This window comes from Candoia aspera, chromosome 14, assembly GCF_035149785.1.
Source record: "Candoia aspera isolate rCanAsp1 chromosome 14, rCanAsp1.hap2, whole genome shotgun sequence".
Classification (NCBI taxonomy): Eukaryota; Metazoa; Chordata; class Lepidosauria; order Squamata; family Boidae; genus Candoia; species Candoia aspera.
In genome coordinates, this window is record NC_086166.1 from 1,412,561 (window position 1) to 1,435,803 (window position 23,243).

Sequence of the window (23,243 nt, forward strand, 5' to 3'; positions counted from 1 at the left end):
TCTTTCTTTCTCTGGCTTTTCAGCAGCGGCGACCGCGGGCACCCAGCCAGCCAGCGGGCACCGCCCCTTTCGCAACAGAAGCCCCCGGCGTCGCGTCATCGCCGCGGGGCATGCCGGGGCTCGTAGTGCCCTCGCCCGGCTTTCCATTTACTGCAGGGCCGCAAAGCGAGCGAAGGACCGCCCCCTCCCCCTCTCCGCCAATCCGCTTTGCCGCCGCCGCTTGCGACGGGGCTTGGCGCGAAATACGGCGGGAGCTGACGGGGGAAAGGGCGCGGAGGGCCAGCTGTGGCGCCCCGTCTGGTCGGGAAGGGGCCCCGGGTCGGGGCAGGGGCAGGGCCCGGGCGGGGGGCGCAGGCCTAGTGTGGACGGGCGGGAGGGGGCGAGCCTGCGGGGGGCGGCACTGACGGGCAGGGGCGGGCATTGGGGGCGGGGGGCAGAGGAGGGGCCACCCCCTCCGTCCCGGGGGGATAAGAAGCGCGGAGGGGGAGCTTAGAGGGGCGGGGGCCCAAAGGCTCCGCGGCCCAGCTGGAGCGGAGCGGGGGAGCAGCTGCTGCCCGCCGGGACCGGAGGAGAGGCGGACGCCCGCCCCCAGGCCCGGCCTCGAAGGGCCTCTGAAGGACGGGGCAGCCCCGGCCGCCTCGGCTTCCGAGCCGCCGCCCCGCAGGACCCCGGCCGCCTCTGCGACCCGTGGGGGCTCGCAGCCCGGAGGAGCGATCCGCGATGGGCCGGAGCTGGGCCGGCTGGGCCGTAGGATGACCGGTCGGGCCGGACGGCTTGCTTGTGGCGCCGCGAGGCTCTTCTCCCGGGCCTCGAGTCTCTGCCGCCGTCCGGCCGCGGGGACCATGGCGCTCGGAAGCGTCCGGAAGGCGCTCTGCGTGGCGGAGAAGAACGACGCCGCCCGCGGGATCGCAGACATCCTTTCGAGCGGCAGGATGCGGCGGGTAGGAGCGCGCGAAAGCCAGCCTCCCGGTCCGCTTTCCCGGACGTGGGATTTCTCCTGGTCAGCGGGCTTGGAATTCATTTCAGGAGCCAGTTCACCTAGGGCTGAGATAAAGGCCCAGCGTGGCAATCTGAATTCCAGTTTGTAAGACGAACCAAAAATCACACTGGCATGGGTGTGGAAATGCGAACGTTAGTACGACTAATTGCCCACGGAACAGAAAGTACAGCGCGTCCGTGGTGATGGTGGCCGTTTACTTCTGTTGATGGGCTGGGAAGCTGCAAGTTTACATCTCGTCCAGTGGTTCTTAAATTGGGGGTAATGACCCTTGAGGGGGTAATTTGGGCGTATTGCGGGATTAATGGAGCAATTTGTGGTTGCTTGTTTCTGAGTCAAAGATCCAGTTTGGGACCTCTGCTGCTGAGATGCTTGTGTGAAACAACGGTCTGGGGGGGAGGTGGTCATGACTTTAATCAAGACTGGGAAAAGGTGTAATTGGATCAAGCGGTTTTAAGAACCTCGGTTTAGTCAAATGCTATGTGGAGCCGATAGTAGCAAAGTTACATTCTGTATACAGTATAAATATCATGGCTTATTGGACAATAGCCATAACCATCCTGATTTTAGAGATGTCTCTCAAGATATTTATCTGAGATGCGTATTGGTTATTTCTTTATTTTGCTAAGCTGCTTTCTTATGGATTAGAATTGTTTTTCTTTCTAGAGGGAAGGAATGTCCAAGTTCAACAAGATCTATGAATTCCAGTATCACTTGTTTAACCAGGTTTGTGTCAAACTGTCCATCATAGTTCTGTGTGTACCTCTTATCACTGCATGCATAAAACTCTGGATATAACAGTGATATTAAAATGATTTTGATTTTTAATATTTATACAACTAAAACCTAAAAATACAACGAAGTGGCAAAATATGAAGCATAAATTTTGTAATCTCAGTGAGTCTAAAAGGATTAAAAAATGGGTTAGAAATGATATAGATAGGAATCCACCTTTGCAGACGAGCATTTAGCATTGCCAAGGGTAATTTGTGTTACTCTGTTTTATGCAGAATGTAACTTTGATTATGACATCTGTGTCTGGACACTTGCTGGCTCACGACTTCAAGTCACCATTTCGGAAATGGTACGTACCGACAGATCAAGAGGGATATTTATTTATTTATTTATTTTCCCGCCTTTATTATTTTTATAAATAACTCAAGGCGGCGAACATACCTAATACTCCTTCCTCCTCCTATTTTCCCCACAACAACAACCCTGTGAGGTGAGCTGGGCTGGGAGAGAGGGGCTGGCCCAAGGTCACCCGGCCGGCTTTCAGGCCTAGGGCAAGACTAGAACTCACCGTCTCCTGGTTTCTAGCCCAGCACCTTAACCACTAGATCAAGCTGGCTTTCTCCAATCATATAATGATAAATTTGGCGATAAATTTGATTAATAAATAAATAAATATAATGAGATTTTGAACCAGAGCAGAGGTAATTATCACTGTAGGCATAGATGTGTTTAGAATCTGGATGGCGTTTCTTTAATCCCTTGCTTTTTCCTGATGCCTTTTTCTCATATGCCTTCCTCTGATGCTCTTCCACAGGCACAGCTGTAACCCCCTGGTCCTCTTTGATGCAGAAATTGAGAAATTCTGCCCTGAAAACTACGTGGACGTTAAGGTTTGTGCTGCTTATGGCCTCCTGTTTTAATCAGAGGCAAAGGTATCCTTTATCCTTTTCGGTGGCTATAGTTTCTGACTGATGAAAGTTTCCTCTTGTTTTCCTCAGTAAAGTGATCTCCCTTGATGCTACTTTGACAACCAAGTTAGATAGTCCAATTTGAGATTTATCTTCCACAATGCTCTTTGGATTAATTTAGAACCCATCTGCTCCTAATCCTGGAAAAACATCACTGCAGCGACTCTTACTTACAGAATGTTGGAGATCGTGAATTTACTTGTAAACCCATGTGATGGGGAAGGATATAATTCTTAGCTGTTTAAACATAGCTGATGTGTTTTTCTGCTAGGCCACGTATAACAAGTGCCATATCCTTTTGACCTGAAATTAACCACTAGATAACAGTGTTTAGGGTACCAGCCAAAATGGTATTCTGTATCAGAGATGAAAACCCTGTTGGCTTGTTTCTGAAAACACTTGAGCAGCGTCTACCTGGTTGGACTCTGCTGCCAAAAGGTGTGCTGTAAAAGCATCATCGTTCAGCGTTAGCCATCCTGGCGCTCTCCAGAGACGTCAGACTAGATAGCTTGGTATCCCCAACCCTGTTTCTACTCCACACTGTGCCTCTGCACCTGTGCACCTGTGCGTGTAAGGGTGATTGATACGCCTTACACATTCAAAAGCTGGAATTATTCTCAAATGCCAGCTGATGTCCAGATTCTAACCATGGACATCTGAAATATCTTTGATGACTCTTGGTTTATCTCTTATTCCAGAAGTGTGGCTCTTTCTCCCCTGTTGTTTCATGTTGCTATCCTGTTACCAATTCCAGCGCACGCTTGAGCGAGAGGTTCTGCAGTGCCAGGCCCTGGTGATCTGGACCGATTGTGATCGTGAAGGGGAGAACATTGGCTTTGAAATCATCAACGTTTGTAAAGCAGGTGTGTGGAGATGGGGTGAAGGGCAGGACATTGGGGTTCACAATTCACAGTCCTAGTGTGACTCTCCAGAACAGAAATTTTGGCCAAGGGCAAGCATAGAAGCCACACAGTTTTTATTTAACTGTGTTGAGTCCTTGAAGGTTCTGCTGCTAGCTACTTTCTGATGGGGGGTGTGCCAAGCAGCTGAAGAGTCGTGAATTGTTGCAGTTTGGGAAATCTGACTGTTTATATCCCAAGGTTCCTACACAGGAGGCCATACAGGTAGTCCTCGCTTAACAGTCATTCGTTTAACGACGGTTTGGAGATACGACGGAGCTAAAAAAGGTTACTTACGACCTGCCCTCCAAGTTACAACCGTTGCACCACCCCCACAGTCACATGATTATGATTTGGGCACTTGGCAACTGGCTCGTGTTTATGACCGTTTGCAGCATCCCGTGGTCATGTGATCATGATATGCAACCTTCCCAGCCAACTTCTGACATGAAAAATCAACTGGAAACAATTGATTTGCTTTATGACCATTGCGATTCTCTTTATGATTGCGTGACTCGCTTTACAACCTTCACAAAATGGTAGTAAAATTGGATCCCGTCTCATGGTGCCTCGCTTAATGACTGCATTGCTTAGCGACCAAAATTCCTGTCCCAATTGTGGTTGTTAAGCGAGGACTACCTGTAGGTTCTCTCTTGTGTTTCAGTGCAGTCCTACCGCTCTGAGTAAGAGCCCCTTGAGCAAATGGGAATAATAAGGACTGTGCTGCAAAGTGTGAGAACAGTTAGCCATGTGGCTCTCCTTTCTCCCCACAAGTTCAAGGAATCTCCATAGAAACTCACTAGGTGACTTGGTGTCAGACACTGTCTCTCAACCCAACTTGTGGGGGGAGAATGAAAAGAATCCCCCCCCCCCCATAAATCTACCTGAGTTTCTGGTGGATTATAGCAAGCAGATACTATAGAAGGACCTGGGTTTTAAGTCAGTACTTGGCATGGGTCCGTTCTTAGACTAGAAATACGACGCGCTAATTTTGGAAAGAACGGCCCCGGACATTGCCTTTGAGTTTGGGCAGTTGTGGATTGAGAGAAAGGGGTGGCGGTCCGTGGGCCCGGGTTTGGAGAGTGATGCTCCGTTAGCCCATGAGTCCAGCCTGCCTAAGCGGTCAGTGCTGATGCTGTTTTCCGGGGGACCGCTCAGACCGCTTCCGATGCTGAGAATAAGACCGTCCCCCAACCGCGGTAAGGAGGCGTCTTTCTCTGCACGCTCTTGCTTTGCCTGCCTGGCTCAACCTGCCGCGAACCTTTCTTTGGACAGTGAAGCCAAACCTGCAGGTGTTCCGAGCCCGCTTCTCAGAGATCACACCTCGGGCCATCCGGGCCGCTTGCGAGAACCTCACCCAGCCAGATCCGAACATCAGCAACGCTGTGGAGGTCAGGCAGGAGCTGGATCTCAGAATAGGTAAGAGAGGAAGCACGGTGGGCAGTCCATAGGCCCAAACGCTGGCTGGAGGTGCTGAGGAGAACAATGTACGGGTAGTCCTCGCTTAACAACCATTCGTTTAGTGATGGTTTGGTCTTACGACGGTGCTGGACCATCGCAGTGTCCCCGCAGTCTCATAATCACAATTTGGGCGCTTGGCAACCGGTTCGCATTTACAATCGCCAGTTTTTACCTTCCTGACCGGCTTCATGCAAACAAAATCAATGGGAAACCACATGATTCGCTTAATGGTTTGCTTAACAGCCATGTGATTCACTTAATGACTGCCGCAAAAAAGGTAATGAAATCAGGCCAGATTTGCTGAATGGCCACTGTGCTTAGCAACCAAAATTCTGGTCCCAATTGTGGTTGTTAAGCAAGGACTACCTGTAATTTTTTTTTCCCTTTGAGTTGTGACGTCACCAGCTGAACGTTGTTGTCACTCTCTGGGCCTGTTCAATAACTCTTGCCTCTTCTGACGTGGCCAGGCACGTCGTTTTCCTTTCACATTGGCCCTTGAGTTTCTGCATCTTTGACCAGGTGCTGCCTTTACCCGGTTCCAGACACTGAGGCTTCAGAAGATCTTCCCTGAGGTGTTAGCGGAACAGCTGATCAGCTATGGGAGCTGTCAGTTCCCCACCCTGGGCTTCGTGGTGGAAAGATTCAAAGCTATCCAGGCCTTTGTTCAAGAAACCTTCTACAAAATTAAAGGTAGGGCTCAGGACGTTAAGCGCGGGCTGGAAAATACCTGGACTGTGAAAGAGATAGCGGGAACGTGCTTCTCCTTTCGATCCAATTGCCTTTCCTGCTTAAAACGCGTAAGAGCTAGAAACTGCCTCGGTTCACCTGCCATCTCCATGTTATCCTTTTGGACTCCAGCAGCTGCTGAGTAGGATCCCCTTCCTCCCATGCGGGCCTCTTTCCGCGGCTCCCTGCAGAACGGGGCCGCAGGTTGCCTTGGTGATGCTGAGCCTTGATTCCTCCTCTCCCTGCAGTGGCTCACGACCACGAGGAGGGCACAGTGGACTTCAGCTGGAAGAGGCATCGTCTTTTCAACCACACGGCGTGCCTCGTGCTCTACCAGATGTGCATGGAGGTAGGCAGCAGAGCTGTCTGGCCCCCTTCCTTTTTCACTCTGCAAGGACCAATGAAGAACATTGTCTTCCCACTTGGGTTTGTCTTAGGCTCCTCTGGCCACAGTTGTGGAGGTTGGAAGCAAGCCGAAGAGTAAATGGAGACCTCTCCCGTTGGACACCGTGGTACGCATTGGAAAAACGTGGGTCTGAAGTTAGAATAAGAAGAGATCTCGGTTGAGTTTCTGATCCAACCCCCCCTTACTTATGGTGGATCCTCTTCTGGAAGCCTCACGTTAGACCAGGGCCTCTCAGCCTTGGCAACTTGGAGATGGGTGGACTTCAACCCCCAGAATTCCTCAGTCAGCACACTGGCTGGGGAATTCTGGGAGTTGAAGTCCACCCCTCTTCAAGTTGCCATGGTTGAGAGCACTGAGTTAGACGTTCAGAGGAGCAGAAAAGTGACTAAATCTGAGAAATGTTTTGACTTGGTCTGGCGGGATCTCCATCCCAACAGCAAAATCCATCTTTTAATAACGGGAACGTGTCCCTGTGAGAATTGCATAATTAGTTGCTGGGCTGGGGGAAATCACCAGTTTTCAGGCGCCGGAGGCACGCTTGCGTTCCCGACTTGGGGAGTCCTGTCTATTTCATATGGGCAGAGGGGCATCAAAGGCCTCTTGCCGTGCAGTGATCAAGCATGTTTTTCCTCCTCCTCTTCTGGCCCAGGAACTTGAGAAACTGGCCTCTCGTAAACTGAAAATAAATGCCAAGGAGACCATGAAGATTGCCGAGAAGCTTTACACCCAAGGGTGAGAGCGGCTGTTCCTCTGTGGGTGGCCCAGTGTGGGATGAGGGCTGCAAGCAGGGGGGGCTCATAGGATAATGCTGCTTCAGTTCTGTGGGGGGTTTTACCTGGAAGATTTATTTCAATATTTCTTCTCTCCCATCACCCCCCATCTTTAGGGATGGAGCATGCTAGAAACGCAACTAAGCTGTGTGTTGTGTGAAACCAGATATGATCAGGAAGCTGGAAACTGGTCTCCTAAGAGGAGAAGCTAAGGGAACTGGGTAGCCCAGTATAGCTCTGAGAAAGGTGACTGGGGTGGCGGTGGGGGCTGACAGAGTTCTCTTCAAGTGCCTGACAAGGTTCTCAGGAAGAGCAAGGCCTTGGAGTCTCCTGGCTGGAAAGGCCCGTAAATCTGAGTAAATAACTACAGATAGTCCTCAATTTACGACCATTCGTTTAGCGACCATTGGAAATTACAACAGTGCTGAAAAAAGTGACTTGCGACCGGTCCTTGCACTTAATGATGGTTGCAGCATCCCTGCAGTCACATGATCAAAATTCAGGCTCTTGGCAACCGGCTCGCACTTAGGGCGGTCGCAGCATTCCAGGGTCATGTCATCACCATTTGCAACCTTCCCAGCTGGCTTCCAACAAAGTTAATGGGAAGCCATATTCGCTTAACGACCATAGCAAAAAAGGTGGTGAAATTGGGCGTCGCTCACTTAACAACTCCCTCGCTTAGCAATGGAAGTTCCAGTCCCAATTGTGGACGTAAGTCAAGGACTACCTGTTAAGACCCGTTCCCTGTCATTCCACAGGACAGAACAAGCAATCGTGGTCTTAAGAAAAAGAGATTCCTTCTGAAAAGAGACAGGAAGAACAGTTTGGCCACGGAAATGGGGTAGCGGTGGGCTCCTCGTCGCTGGATGTGCTCAAGCAGAGGGTGGAGGGCCGTCTGTCATGGAGGCTTTTGCAGCAAACAAGTGGCGGGATTCAGTGGCCTTAGTGGCTTTTCCCAAACCTTCCTCTCTGTGTTGGCTGTTCCTAAAAAGTACTTCTTAAAAAGGAGCCTTTTCCCTTCCTTGTTTTAAGGTACATAAGTTATCCTCGAACAGAGACCAACATTTTCCCTGAAGACTTAGACCTCTTCCACCTGGTGCACCTTCAGACCGAAGACCCCCGCTGGGGAGCCTTTGCACAGGGGATCCTCGACCGAGGGGGGCCAACCCCACGGCGTGGAACAAAATCAGACCAGGCCCACCCTCCCATTCATCCCACCAAATGTGTCGGCAGTTTGCAGGTGAGTCCATGCAGCGGGAGATCCCCTTGGCATCAGGCCCAGCTTTGCTTCTGGAGAGGTAGAAATTTGTCATCTGCGCATTTTGCTAACCTGCCATCGCCAGGGGATCTGAGAAGAAGTGAAGTATAAAGCGGTGTTTTATAAAGTGCCCTTTTAAAAGAGGACAGAAATACATTCCTCTTGGTAAAAGTCTTCACTCTGGCAATATTTATTCCTGGTATCTCCAGGTGCGTATTGCAGGCAAACTCCAGGACTCACTTGAAAAGGGAAGTGCCTTTGCTGGCAGATGTTTGGGGAATGCTGCTCCAGTGTGTGCAGAATTCCTTGCTGCTCTTGGAGAAGAGAAGGGTTATCTTAACGTGTATACAAATCCGTTTTCCCCCGTCTCCCCCCCGCCCACACACACAACTTCCCTCCAGTGTCTGTTCCCTTGGCAACCTCCTCTGTATCCTGCCAGGGGAACGACCAGCGCCTGTATGAATTCATCGTCCGCCACTTTCTGGCCTGCTGTTCGGATGATGCTAAAGGGCAAGAAACGACGGTGGAGATCGACATTTCTAACGAGCGCTTCGTTGCTCATGGATTGATGGTCCTCGCCAGAAACTACCTGGAGGTCTACCCATACGAAAGGTGGAGCGATAAGGTACAAGCGCTCAGCAGCAAGCAGATGCGGCCCCTCTCCTTAGCAGAGGTACTCCAGTAGTATCTTGAGAGGCAGAGAAAAACTGCTCCCCACTCATGGCCTCCATCTGAGCTATCAATACGCACCTTTCGTATTTCTCCCCTCCTTTTTTAGATCTCGCAGGTAACCCCCCTTCCTCAGCCTCCCGTATTCTCTTGTTCCCCCGCCCTACTTGCAGGTCATCCCCCTCTATGAGAAGGGGTCTTGCTTTCAACCCACCATGGTGGAGATGGTGGAAGGGGACACCAGCCCACCCCAGCTGCTCACAGAAGCGGACCTCATTTCCCTGATGGAGAAACATGGCATCGGTCAGTCCTGAGCTCCGGGGAAGTTCCATCGACTGATGGTTCAAATGTGGCTCCTCCGATTCCCTGCTGCAGAGGGTTTCTCTGTTGGGAAGCCTCTGGTGCAATGCGTGCTCTGGGGGCAGAGCAGGGCAGTCTGAGAGCAGGAACAGAGAAAGGGGCTGAGGATTACAGGTAGCCCTTGACTTATGACCGCTTGTTTAGTGATGGTCTGAAGTTACGACAGCCTCGGAAGGGGTGCTTTATGGCCTGTAAAGCACTTCTGAGCGCTGCAAAACGTCATCCCCCCCACCCCTGTGGGCACAAGATCGCGGCTTGGGTGCTTGGCAGCCGGCTCACATTTATGACAGGTTGTAGTGTCCTGCAGTCATGTGATCATGTTTTCTGACTTTTTTCCATTTTCCGGCAAAAAATGCCCATTGGGGAAGCTGGGTTTGCTTAATGACCATGGTGATTCATTCAACAACTGCTGTAAAAATGGTCGTAAAATTGGGTCCAGTCACGTGGTGACTAGACCTATGACCGCAACAACTTAGGATGGAAATTCCAGTCCCAGTTGTGATCGTAAGTCGAGGACTGCCTATATAGGAATCCCAGCCAACAGGAGCAGGCCGGAGCCCTGAGGCTAGGCTGCATTGCATCATTGTTGTCTTCAGGGACTGGAGCAAACTGAAACTCCTTGGTTTGTGATGTAAATATTGCCAGGAGTGCCCGGAGCTCCCCTCCACTGCCTGTAAGTGTCAGCTGCAGTTCCCAGCATGGAGTGGGGGATTGTTGAGAGCTGCATGTCTGAAAGGCAAAAGGTTGGGTTTGGGGTCAGTTGATGGACCTCTAAGGCACCTGAGCAGCAAAGAGGCCTGGGCCGCTCACGTGGCCCTGGGAAGCTCACGGGGACGCTTGACTTCCAGGGACTGACGCCACCCACGCAGAGCACATTGAGACCATCAAGTCCCGCCTGTACGTGGGGCTCACCCCAGATCAGAGGTTCCTGCCAGGACACCTGGGGATGGGGCTGGTGGAAGGTAAGAACTGGCCCTGCTGGCCTTTCGCCAGGCGCTAAAAGCCAGCCCTCCCTCGAAACCTTTCCTCCACCTTCCTTGCCCTCCTGCCCCCAGGCTACGACTCCATGGGCTACGAGATGTCCAAGCCTGACCTTCGGGCCGAGCTAGAAAATGACTTGAAGCTGATTTGCGAGGGGAAGAAGGATAAGGCTGTCGTGCTCCGAGAGCAGATCCAGAAATATAAGCAGGTCTTCGTGGCCGCCGTGGCCAAGGCCAAGCAGTGAGTGCCGAGGAGTTCCTGCCTGAGTTTGGGGGGAGACAGTGGGGCTCCGTAACCCCTTGCTGGAACGGCTTTGCTTTTTGTACTGCTGGCGTGCAGTGGAGAGGGAGAGGAGGGGCAGCCAAAAAACCAGGAGGAGCTGTAAATAAATCCCTCTTGGCCTTGATTTCTTCTCCGCAAGGGGACTACTCGTTTGGCAAATTTGAAAAAGTGGATACGTAATATATCATGGGACTTAACAGTCGGTGCTGCTAGCCCACTGCTGAATGGCGTTTAGGCCCTGCCTTGATTGAGATAATTGTGTCCACAAAGAACTACTAGTTGTTTATGTATTAATGACTAGTAGTTCTTTGTGGACACAATTATCCCCCTTCGTATCCCCCTCTTTGTTGACAAGAGTCCCCCAATGGGAGGAGATGGGCAGGGACAAATCGGATGGATGGATGGATGGATAAATAAATAAATAATAATTTTAAAAAAAACCTCACATAGCCATCTACCAAAAGAAATTGGGTGGGGAACAGCCTTCCCTCTGAGCTTGTGGTATCCCTGTTTTCTGCGTTTTAAAGAAAGGGCCTTTAGTGATACTTCCCTTTTTAAAACAACAGAACAGAACCTCTCCTGCCATTTCTCCCTTTTATTTCATTGCAAAGTTGCCTCCTTTGGATCCCGTCTCTCCTCCAGGGCACTGTGGCTTTCCAGAAATTATTGGACTCCAGTTTGCATGAATGTCTATCTGCTTAGTCAGCAGGCAGAGTTACAGAGAGCTGTAACCCGACATCACGTGGGAAGCCACAAGCTGTTTCCCCCTGGGTTTTTTCTCAGAAATCTCCCCTGAAATAAAGCTAACGTGTCCGTATGTTTTCCACACAAATGCTTACAATCCACAAACCCTTTGCATGCTTCGTTTGTCTTTTCAGGCTGGACGAGGCTTTGTCTCACTATTTTGGGGAAGTGGCTCACGTTGCACAAGAAGATGACATTTACCCTGCAATGCCGGATCCGGTTAGGAAGTGTCCCCAGTGCAACTCAGACATGATCTTGAAGGCCAAGAAGAATGGAGGGTGTGTTGGCATGTTAGAAGAAGCACAGCCTCCTAGTTGGAATAGCAGATGTTTTATAGCAACTTTGCCCACACAAACAAACAAACAAAGCATTCACAAAAGTAATAGCGAGAGAAGTATTGAGCTCCCTAACTTGCCAGTTCAAAAGTGTGGCGTTCAGAGGGAACGAAGGAGGCCCAAACCTTGCAGTTTGCAGCAGCAAGAGTTTTAATTGGCTATCCAAGGGGAAAATTTAATCTGTACAGAAAATCAGGCAGCTGACAACTTGCAGACCTCAGAGGTAACAAAATCTTCTAGAATAGTGAACCTTTGCAGTGGCATTCCCTGCCTGATTTCAAAAGCTAAGCAAGGCTAGACTTGGCTTGATTGTGGATGGGAGGCCACCAGGAAATCTGAGGACACTGGCATGGGAAGTAAAAAAAATTCCAGATGATTATGGTACAGGTAGTCCTCACTTAATGACCACAATTGAGACCAGAATTTCAGTTGCTAAGCAAAGCGGTCATTAAGCAAATCTTACCCAATTTTATGACCTTTTTGCAACAGTCATTTAGTGAATCACCACAAGGTTAAGTGAACCATGTGGTGGTTAAGTGAATCATGCAATTCCCCATTGATTTAGCTTGCCAGAAGCTGGCCAGGAAGGTAAAAAAATGGCAATTGTGTGACCACAGGACGCTGCAATGGTCATAAATGCGAACCAGTTGCCAAGCGCCCAAATTGTGATCACGTGACCATGGGGTCGCTGCAACATAAGTTTGAGTACCAGTTGTAAGTTGTTTTTTTCTGCACCATTGTAAGTCTGAACCATCAGTAAATGAATGGTGGTTAAGTGAGGACTACCCACGAACCGTTTCTTTGTTGTGACTCAGACCCACCGCAGATATCAAACCTCACCAGGGAGACTTCGCTCTTCCCTACCAGAGCCTTTCAAAGGAGCCCTAAGCCTGAAACCCCCTTTCACGTTTACTCTCCTTCATGGCCCACGGACCCTCTGGGGGAGCAGCAGAGATCAAAGGGCACCAGCAGAGAAAACATCCCCACTTTGTCCCCCCCCGATGGTCACCTGCAAGCAGGCGCCTCGATTCTCGATCAGTAATTAGCATATCTCCTGCCTGTTGTGATGTTTCCATTACGTTTCCCCAGCTTCTATCTCGGCTGCTTGGGCTACCCCGCTTGTAAATCCGCGATCTGGTTTCCTGACTCCGTGTTGGAAGTCAGCAAGGATGATTCTGTCTGCGAGGTCTGCAAGCCGCCTCCAGTGCATCGGTGAGTCTCGGCACAGGGAAGTTGTCGAGCTTTGTTTCTCTGGTGGGTCGGAATGTCCCGAGCAGGTCATTTTTGCACTGTTTGAAAACTCGAGCCGCGTTCGCATTTCAGCTGAGTGTTTGCTCTGCCCCCACCCTCAAGCTCAGGAAACCCGTAGGAGGAAATTTTTCCTGGCTGGGGCACACGGTCCGCCCTCACCACCACCAGCCGGAGGGAGGGCCTCCTTGCTTGGGCCTGGGAGTGCTGCGGCTGTTTGTGCACACTCGATCGCTTGATTTACACTAACTAAAGCATTTGCTTGCTCGCTCTTTCCACGTTTTAACGACCCTGGACAGACCCTCTTTGCAAGAGCTTGAGGTCAAAGTCTGTCAGCAGATGGTCACTGGGATGCAGGAGTTGAACGGAATCTTCCATGCTGTTGGGCTGCAGTGCCAACGGCTCCCCTTCTCTCCTCCAGGCTGAAATTCAGGTTCAAGAGGGGCAGCCTCCCTGCCATGATGCCTCTGGAATTTGTGGGTTGCGTTGGTGGCTGCGATGAAAATCTCAGGGAGATCCTAGACCTGAAGTACCTGCAAGGGCCAGCCAGGGCCCCAACCCAGCCGAGGAATCTCTCCCGGGAAGTCCACCGTTCCCTCAACGGTACAATTCAAAGCCGGGGCCGGGGCTTGCTTGCTCCTCCGCCCCCCCCTGCAATGGCGCCCAGGACTCCCCCGGTGCCCGCTGACATGGGTGGGAACACCGTGGTGTGCAACTGCGGGGAGGAGGCCCTGCTGCTCACGGTCCGGAAGGAAGGGCCCAACCAGGGTAGGCAGTTCTACAAGTGCGGTGCCAGCAGCTGCCGGTTCTTCCTGTGGTGCGACCAGCAGCAGCCAGACAGCGAGCAGAATGGCACGGACAGGCTCCTGGCACTGCCCCAGGGCGCTTCCCTGCAAGGGCAAAGGAGCACAGCAGGTCCCAGGAGGGGAGGCCCCCATCCAGGAGCCGGCACCGGCCAAGGAGGCGCGCTCTGCAGGTGCAACCAGCCCGCAGTCACCAGGATGGTCCAGAAGGACGGACCCAATAAGGGGCGCCAGTTCCACACCTGCTCCAAGCCGAGGGAGCAGCAGTGCGGCTTCTTCGAGTGGGCAGACGAGTGCCCATTGCCTGGTGAGTGAGGGGCGGGAATCTTTGGATGGGCGAGGCTGGCGAGCGGGGTCTGCCTGGTACTTTTTTAAATGAACGAACTTAGCTTGAGAACTGGGAGCCTTCCCCCACCCGGACTGGCAGGACGCTTTGCCACACGCTTCAGCAAGCGTCGCCTGCAAGAGCTCGGGGTGGGGGAGAGGCCAGGGGCGGCAGCTGACCACCCGAGTTGCCCTGAGCTGGAGACAGGCAGCCCAATTTCTCAGCCCCGCATCCATCCTGGCCAACGCCGAGCTTGAACCAGCTTGTTGGGCCTTCCCAGAGGTGTTGGAACGGCAACTTCCAAAGTTCCAGGCAATCGGAGGATGCCAAAATGGGGAGACCCCGTTTCCGGGTGACTTAAAACTTGCCAAATCTTCTCCTCTCCTCCTCCAGCAGCCACCCCTTTTCCTTCGGGCCACTTCACGGGAGAATGGGCCGAACGGGGGCCGGGAGCCAAAGCCAAGAGATCAGACAGCGATTCCTCCTTGGCCCCTGTGAAGAGACCACGGACGTGCAGCCTCTGCCACCAGCCTGGGCACACCAAGGCAACGTGTCCACAGAATCACTGAAGCGGCGTGGCCTGCAGTGAGGCCAAGCTATTTGCTGGGGAGACTCAAGGCCTGTTTGCAAATCGAAGCATCAGAGCGGTGGAGCACCAGACTCTTCAGGAAGTGGGCTGCTGAAAGATCAGGCGTGTTTCTTGCAAAGCAGGGACACCCAGGCCTCAATTCTCTACATTCTCTAAGTTTCAAAGTATAGGTGGGATTGGGGAAGGCTTTACATCCGTGTTTCTCCACCTTGGCCACTTTAGGATGGGTGGACTTCAACTCCCAGAATCCCCCAGCCAGCATCACTGGTGGGGAATTCTGGGAGATGAAGTCCACCCATCTTAAGGAGGCCAAGGTGGAGAAACACTGCTTTAGACTTAACACTTTGCCGAGATGCGTGATTTTAGAAAGCTTTTCTTTTCTTTGGGAATTTAAATGGGGAGGGGGTGCTTCCCAAAGAACTGGAACTCATTGGATGACTGATGCTTTCTTGGAATTTCAAAGCTGAGCAAGCTTTTCCTATGTGCAAGTCCCACTCTGCCTCTCCCTGTAAACTGGATGAGCAGCCTTGATAATTTATTCAAAAGGAATATATCAAACACGCATAAAAACAGCAGAGTTTAACCTTAGTATTTCTAACTTATCTTCGTCTCCTGCTAAACGCGATATTCTTACGATTGAAAGGGCAGCCGCTGCCCAGGTCCAAAGTGATGTGGATATTTTTTAAATTAAAGTGTATGCTTGGCTTAAGCTTTGTGTGTTGGGTGTCCCAATATTCAACCGTATCTAAGTAGTATTGAAAGTGTCTCAAGTTTACATCAAAGGCTGGTTTGTGGTTTGCAGATTTTGCAATGTTTTGAGGTGTATGTATGTGGCAAGCCATGGGAACTGGCTTCAGATTTTCCAAGTCTAACCCTAAAGGTGAAGGACAACAAAATCACTGCATTCCCTTTTCAGCTTCAAGACAGAAGCTAAGCCTTCAAAGAAATACAGGTAGTCCTCGCTTAACGACGGTCCAAAGTTACAGAGTCTCTGGGAAAAGGTGCTTTACAGCCTGTATTCTCACTTAGGACCATCATAAAAATGGTTGTAAAATCTGCTCCAGTGACGTGGTCCCTCGCTTTAATGACCACACCACTTAACAACCAATTTTCTAGTCCCTAATGTCATTAAGGACTACCTGTAATTTCTCACTATGAAGCTTTCAGTTGCAATCAGCAGGATATACTGAAGTTAAAACAATTTCCCAGGGCTCACAAGTCTCTTTGGGGAGAGCACTTTTTTGTCTGAAATGCATCTTCAGATTCTGCTGTGAAGTTTCAGGCTTTAACATTTATACGGAGCCCGGACATCACTGCAAATGGAGTAGCGGCTTATGCTCTCCTTGCGGCAGCCTGTAAGAATGTCAGCACCCAAATCTTCCCATCGTCAATGTGGGTATGCAGGATTTTCCTTCAAACAATATATAAAGCTTGGTTTTCAGACACTAGTAAGAAAGCAGCACTTGGTGGGAGGAAAGAGCTCATTTTTTAAAAGATCAGATAAGCAAGAGTTTGGCAGTAGCCCTGTTTGTAGGCTACCTGCTTTGCAGAACTGCAGAAGTGCAAATCATTTGTGTAAAAGGGCTCATTTCCCAAAAGTTCTGTCTCTCCTCTAATACCAATATCTGCTGTGACTTCACCTCAACATCCACCCCCTCACTGTAACTAGCCACTTTTAAAAGTATAGGTAGTCCTCACTTAATGACCATTTGTTTAGTGATGGTTCAAACTTAGGACGCTGCTGGGAAAAAAAAACTTGCAACCAGTGCTCGCACGACTGTCACAGGGTCCACGTGATCACAATACGGGCACTTGGCAACCAGTTTGCGTTTATGACTGTCGCAGCATCCTATGGTCATGTGATCACCATTTTTGACCTTCCCAGCTGGCTTCTGGCAAGCAAAATCAATAGGGAATGTGATTCGCTTAATGACCACCACAAAAAGGTCACAAAATCAGCTGATTCGCTTAATGACCACTTTGCTTAGCAACAAATCCGGTCTCAATTGTGGTCATTAAGCGAGGACTACCTGTAAATCTGTTCCATAGTAATGCATGATTTCTGCTGTCTTGTGGCGTGATTTCTGCTGTCTGTTCTACTTGGGGAAAAGAGGGAGGGAGGGAGGGAGGAATGGAATGCTTAGCCAGTAACAGATCTGCCCTGCTAAAATCCAGATGCCTGCTGCATGGCAGCCGAGAAATCTGATGTAACTGTTGCCAACAAACGGCCACCTGTGTTTCTGTAGGCCAGTTCTGGTAGCTCCACAACCCACTGTAAAAATGGTCGTAAAATCAGGTCTCCTCAAGTGGTGACTCAACAACCGCAACAACTTAGGATGGAAATTCCAGTCCCAGTTGGGGTCATAAGTTGAGGACTACCTGTATGTACAAAATCAGATGTATCTTCCAATTGGGCAGCAAAGACGACGTGCCTCAACAGCTCAGAGCACCGGGCAGGGCATTACGTTCAGATTTGCGGATCCACAAGGTTTCAGCCCTCGAACCACAGCAATGGGGGGATCCAAGAGAAGGGAAGGGGGATCTAGCTGCACGTGTGGCTCCTCCCTCCGTCCTCCCAGCCCTCCACTCTTGTCCTGCAGAGGAACAAGGACCACCATCCCTGGGGAAGAACATCAGCTCAGGGTGGCAGAAGAATCCAGCCAGACAGCAAGAACAGAAGGCCTTAAAATCAATGGCCATTTTACTTCAAGAGCTAATACTTTCATTTCATTAGGTGCAAAGAATCGCAATCAGGGTCAGTGGAACCTTTCCAAGTCTTCTCCGTCCCAAAGGGAACGGTCTTCTCTCCGCCGGGTCCTCTCCTCATAAACCCAGTCCGTCCGCAAGATCCGGCGCGGCCAAAGCCTCATACAGTGTGCAGCCGATCTCCTCAATCTCCTCCAAGAGCAGGTGGCTGAAGAGGTTGATCCTGCCATCGAAAAAGCAAGGGAGGGAACTTCGGGCCAGGCACTGGACCAGCTCCTCCAGGACTTGCTGCAGCCTCTCGGCCAGCCTGCCCTCCGACCAGTCCAGCTTGGTTTCGCTCAGGTGGAGGATCACGTGACTCAAGTGGCTGCCAGTCAATTTGCTCCAGAAAGGGTGGTTTTCAAAGGCGGCCTTCAAGATGCTGAGACAACATTGCCGGATGCCGGAATCTCCAGCATCCAGATCTTTCAGCGTGGAAACCTCCGCTGCATAAAAACTCTGCTGCCAGAGGTTCTCCACAGGTTCTTCAAAAGATGTGGCAAGAAGAATCTTGCCTTCTGCTTCCACCATGGGGCAGAGGGTTACATCCAGGTGGACCTGTTCGTGTTTGACTTCCAGCTTGAGCTCCCTGGGAGCCACTGCAGGCCGGATGACGCATTCCAGCATGCTGCCAATGACCGGCCAGTTGATGGAGGCCACCAAGATCTTACGGAGGGCATCATTGATGGTATTGGACGACAGATACCCACCCACAATGAACTTGTCCCAAGGGCTACTCCCTCGTGCGAAATACTCCAGACCGCTCCGTTTGATCATCCCATACCACGAGTTATCCATGAGTGTCTCTTCCCCAGGGATCAGGTGCCAAAGGTTGTCTTCTAGGGCCAACGGAAGCATGAAGACCACCTCAAGGCGACTGCAGCCAACAAGGTCATCACAAAGGTAGCCGCTAAGGAAAATATTCCCAAAGGGCAGATCCAAAGATTTGTTTTTCAGGAAGTTCTGCAGCTCCACACAGACGTCTTCTGCGAGCTGCTTCCCAACAGCTTTTTTTGTCTCAGAGACAGAGATGTGATCTCTGTAGAATGAGAGAAGCTTCTCCTGAAGCGTGAGGCAGAGCAGGGACTTTGGCTGCCCCAAAGAGGCCCCCAAGGACAGGATGAGATCTTTAGAGTCTGCAAAAAGGAGTGAACAAAGAAGACCAAGAACGTATATAAGTTACAGGAAGCCAAGTTCCAGTTCATTGACAGGAAAAACGTTCTAGCCTAAGAGCAGTTTGAGAATGGAACCAAGGACTTGTGGGCTCCCCTTCCCTAGATGTCTTCAAGCAGAGGCTGGACACCCATCAGTCAGGGATGCTTTAACTTGGATTAACTGTGGGCACTGCATAGGGATTTGGAACTGGTGGCCTGGAATCAAGGGTCCCATCCAACTCTGGGGTTCTGCAATTTCACTCTAAATTTACAAGGCCATCCTGGGAGAAAGAGCCCCCATCGCCACCGTTACAGAAGAGAGCGTGAGGATTGGAGCAGGCATTCTCAGGAAGTGCCTGGTCCTGGAATAACGAGAAGCTACGATGCCCAATCTGACCTTGTGCAGGTACAGGTACGACCGGGGATAACAGCGGCTCCTCGAGATCTTGTCGGCGCACCTTGGGCACCTCCTTGATCAGGCTTAGCTCTTGCCAGCTCTCCTCAAGGGACTTCTGCTTGGCTTTTATGTCGTCGTCGTCATCTGGTGGGCTGGTGGCTCGGTCAATGAACTATAGTAGAAGAGACCCTTCCCCAATCAGCATCAGCCTCTGTTTTCTCGAGGCAATCAAGCTCCCCGCTGAACCTGAATTTCCACCTGCACCTAGGTGGTTACAGGTAGTCCTTGACTTACGACCATTCATTTAGCGACCATTTCAAGTTACAACTGGTCCTCGCACTTACGACAATCGCGGTGTCCCTGCGGTTGTGTGATCAAAATTCAGGCACTTGGCAACTGGCTTGCACTTACAACAATTGCAACATTCCAGGGTCACACGATCGCCATCTGCAACCTTCTCAGCCGGCTTCCGACCAAGTCAATGGGGGAAGCTGGATTCACTTAATGACCATGGTGATTCACTTTACCATGGCAAAAAAAAGGGTTGTAAAATCAGATGTGACTTACTTAGCAACAGAAGTTCCAGTCCCAATTGTGGTCATAAGTCGAGGACTACCTCTAGAGGGTTTCATCAGGGAAAAATCTATCAGGTTACTCCAGGGCAGTCTCCTATGAGACTCTGACCTGTTCTGGCAGTTGAATGAAGGATTTATTATTTTAATAATCAGCTCCCAATTTCATTCATTCCGTGTCTTCATCCAAGTGAGTTTTTGTACGTACATATGCACGCGCGCACACATACTCAATGCTCCACAACAGGAGGAGAAACCTTAGAAGACAGACTGCATTTGTGGGTGTTTACAAATTCTGCTTCCACAAGTAATCAGTTGTGAGCTTCCCCTTAAGCCAAAGAGATGCCATCAGAAACATTTGGGACGCGGCTCCATTTTCCCCAGCCCCTCCAGAGCAAAGCTGGAATGCCTGAGCCTGGGGGGGAAGGGGGGGAGGTTGGCTGAGCAGGGGTGAAAAGCTCCCGCTGCACATTTGCAGCTCAAACCAAAGGCAGCTGACAAGGAGCAGAGCCCACTCCGTTACTGCCCGTGCATCACCACGCAGCAACTCCACAACCTCTCAGTGGCCCAGAAGAGCCCAATGGTCTTACCCTCTTGACAGCAAGTGTGGCGAGGGCCAAGACCGCCGCCCCACTGACCCCCAGGACCACCCTGGCGTTGGCCAGCAGCAAGTCCAGCAGGCTGCCCAGGCTGCCCTCGTTCTGCCTCTTCCCCTGCTGGCCGACAGAGTTTGCCATCGTCCGTCTTCGGGTAGCAAGGCCAATCTGGCTAGTGCCAAGAAACGGTCTTTATGGGATCAGCCAGAAGAAGGAAGCCAGATTCAGCAAGGGCCAGGGCATTCTTGGATGCGTTCAGACCTGGAGCAGGCAGAGAAGAGGATTAGCTATAGGTTAAGGGGTAACCATCCATCCTATTGCCATCCATTTACCCCAGTGTTTCTCAACCTCAGCAACTTTCAGATCTGTGGACTTCCAGAATTCCCCGGCCGGCCTGCTGAAAAGTACCCATACAGGCAAAAGCCAGGGCCAGTTCTGAAGGCAAGGCTGCCAACCTTTGTGGGGCCCGGAGGAGTGCCTGTTGAGGGCAATTCCAGCTCTGAAAGTCTCTTCCTCCCCCACTATAATCCAACTGGCATTTATGAGTCAGAACCCTCCCTAAGACGTCGTCATGGGGACAGAGAACCAAGGCAAAAATCAGCAAAGATCCTGCCAGCCTTAAAAAGCTGCCATCCTTATGGCCCCAAGGGGGGTGGATTCCATCTTCCCCATCCGAAAGAAAAATGCTTCACTACCAGTCCCATCACTGGAGCCAGTGGGGGCTGACCAACCTGGAGGGTGCCCCCAGAAATGTTCACCACTGGAGCTGAGTGGATTCTGCCTCCCGGTCCCAAAGACCCAAGGACAGACGGCTGAAATTCTCAATCACAGCACCATCCCGGGGGAGAATGGGGTCAAGTTTCGGGAGGCTATTTCGGAAGCGAGTAACAATATCTCTCTGCTCCGGCAGCCTGTCCCATTCTGGAATCCCTTCAGGGGATCCACCATCAGTACCAAAGGGGCAGGCTGAAATCGAGGCAGGCTGACCAGGCCACATTGGCCCTTAAAGCAGAGGGCTCCTAAGCACATGCAGAAGGCACCGCCCATCCCTGCCCAGCAACATTGCCGCCCTTGTCAAGTGGAATGCAGTGAGCTTAGCTAATTTCGCGCATAAGGTGCCTTCAGTGATGAACCTCTTCCAAGGGAACCTAATTTGGCCCCTGACCAAGTCCTTCCAGGGATCAAACGAATTTTTTAGCTGCCATTTTAGGAAGGCTGCTATTCCTTTCCCCCCTGGGTTCAACACCCCTGCTCTTTCACTTTTTTTCTTTCCCTTTTATCATTGTTTTAATTCTGTTTCTGACCCGACTTGGGAGGAGGGGAGCAGCGGCTGGAAATTGACCTTTTCTAACTTTAAATCCTAGAAGCTGCCCCCTCTTTGGTGGAGGTCAGTGGTCCGAGCGTGGATTGAGAACCACCACCGACAGGCATGGCCCTTCCCAACCCAATCAATGGATTATGCACCATCAAGCAATGCCCCAGCTTTACTGGCTGGGGAATTCTGGGAGTTGAAGTCCACACCCCTTCAAGGGGTCAAGGTTGAGAAATACTGCCCGAGGCCATCGGAGAGGCCGTTAGCTTGCAAGTTCCAAACCAGAGGCCTTGGGGGCTCTTCAGAAAAATGTATTTATTTAGAAAATGTTCACTGCTGCCCTTCCAAAATAATTCTGGGCAGCTAACAACGAATACCCAAGGGAAGCACAATGCAGAAGGCCCCCATAAACCCAACAGAAGATTTAAAATGATCATAACTCAATAGCCAAGGCACTGCAGGACTAACTCGCCATCCTGGGCTCCACCACTGACCCCCGGGGAAGAACCAGGTCTCGGGGCCTCTGGATGGGGGGGGGGAGGGGGAGGCTGTTCCATAGGGGAGGTGCCAAGACAGAGCAGGAGGGACCATCAAGGAGGGTTTGCAGAGCAACGGCACGCCAACCCTGCAGAGACAGCCGGCCTTTCTTTTCAATGCCAACCCAGAAGGCGTGGAAAACAGCCCGTGCCTGCTACCTTCCGGAGACCCGGGCACCTAGACCCCTTCTCTGCCAGGGCTGCTCTCCCCGGAAGGCACCCGGGGCCCGGTTCGCACGTGACGGAGCCGCCCCGCCCGCTTCCCGGGCAAGCCGCAGCTCTCCTCGCGGGCCGCCCCCCCGGGCAAGGGCCCCGGCGGGGAGGACTCTGCCCCGGCGCTGCGGCGGGGCCGGGCCGCGCAGACCTAACCGCCGCCGGGCAGGCGCGCCCCGCCCGGCCGCCCACCCCGGGCGCCCCCGGCTCGGCTCCGGCGCCCAGGGCGCGAAGGGCGGAGGAAGCGCCCGCTCCTCGCTCGACAAAGCGGGGGCGCGGCGGCTGCTTTGCGCCCAGCCGGGAAGACTTGCGAGGCCCCCCGCGCCCGGCTGCCCGCGGAGGGCGCCTCCGGGGGCCGCTCGCCCACCCTCACCTGCCCGGCGGCGGCGCGGAGAGCGGGGCGCAGCGCGCAGGGCCGCGACCGCCGGTGGGACGCGCCGAAAGCCCCGCCCCCGCCGCGCTCGGCCAATGGCGGCGCGCCGCCCGCGCCCGGACGCCCGGGCCCGAGCGCCGCGTTCCTGCTTCCGCTTCCGCTATAGGGGCGCGCCGCCTTAAAGGGGCCGCGGGCCCATTCCGCGCGCCGCCTCGGGGGCGCAGGGGGGCGACGCCCGGCGGCGGGCTGCGCGCGCGGAGGGCAGGCAGAAGCCGCAGGCGTCGATCCCGACCGGGCGGCGGGGAGGCTGCGACCCCAGCGAAGCGGATCCCACCGGGGGGGACTCGCTGGCTAAGCCCAAGGAGGGGGCGGGCGGGCTGATGCCGGGCTTCTCAGCCCCGGCGACCTTGAGAGGCGGGGGCTCCAGCTCCCAGAATGCCGGCCGGGGAATTCTGGGAGTGGAGTCCACGCATCTCCAAGGGGCCGACGCTGAGACTCGCCGGCTAAGGCGCTGCTTCGCCGCTGCCCGTCCGCCTCCCCGCGAAGGCTGGCGGCCCGCTGCCCGCGTCCTCCTCGCGTGGGGCGCCCGGGCCCGCCGCTCGCCCCCGGCCCGCTGCTGGCGCAGGCCCCGCTGCGCTGAAAAAGGCTCGCGGCGGCGGCGGCGATTAAAGAAAAAGGATGCCCCGGTCAGCCCCCCGGGCGGCCCGCCACGGAGGGGTTAACCGGAGGCCCCGCCCCGTCTGGCCCTCCCCCGCGAAAAGGAGGCGCCGCAGCTGCCGCCGCCCTCCC

General features: G+C 52.6%; 2 protein-coding genes across 2 annotated transcripts; one reads left to right on the forward strand and one right to left on the reverse strand.

The window, feature by feature from the left end:
• The first annotated feature begins 531 nt into the window (after positions 1-531).
• TOP3A (DNA topoisomerase III alpha) lies at positions 532-15,265 on the forward strand. The gene is made up of 19 exons (XM_063314690.1): positions 532-941; positions 1,664-1,723; positions 2,008-2,081; positions 2,547-2,622; positions 3,455-3,563; positions 4,875-5,018; positions 5,580-5,750; positions 6,035-6,135; positions 6,224-6,298; positions 6,842-6,924; positions 7,995-8,202; positions 8,660-8,845; positions 9,063-9,192; positions 10,098-10,211; positions 10,305-10,470; positions 11,391-11,534; positions 12,681-12,803; positions 13,261-13,949; positions 14,361-15,265. Exons 1-19 carry the CDS (start codon positions 753-755, stop codon positions 14,534-14,536), a joined length of 3,018 nt encoding a protein of 1,005 aa, XP_063170760.1. The 5' UTR covers positions 532-752; the 3' UTR covers positions 14,537-15,265.
• A 1,963-nt stretch (positions 15,266-17,228) lies between these two features.
• On the reverse strand, positions 17,229-22,472 carry MIEF2 (mitochondrial elongation factor 2). Its single transcript, XM_063315032.1, has 4 exons — positions 22,455-22,472; positions 20,015-20,281; positions 18,853-19,024; positions 17,229-18,437 (listed from the first exon to the last, which is right to left on the reverse strand). The coding sequence occupies exons 2-4, from the start codon at positions 20,159-20,161 to the stop codon at positions 17,380-17,382; spliced, it is 1,377 nt and encodes a 458-aa protein (XP_063171102.1). The 5' UTR covers positions 20,162-20,281; positions 22,455-22,472; the 3' UTR covers positions 17,229-17,379.
• Positions 22,473-23,243: the final 771 nt, after the last annotated feature.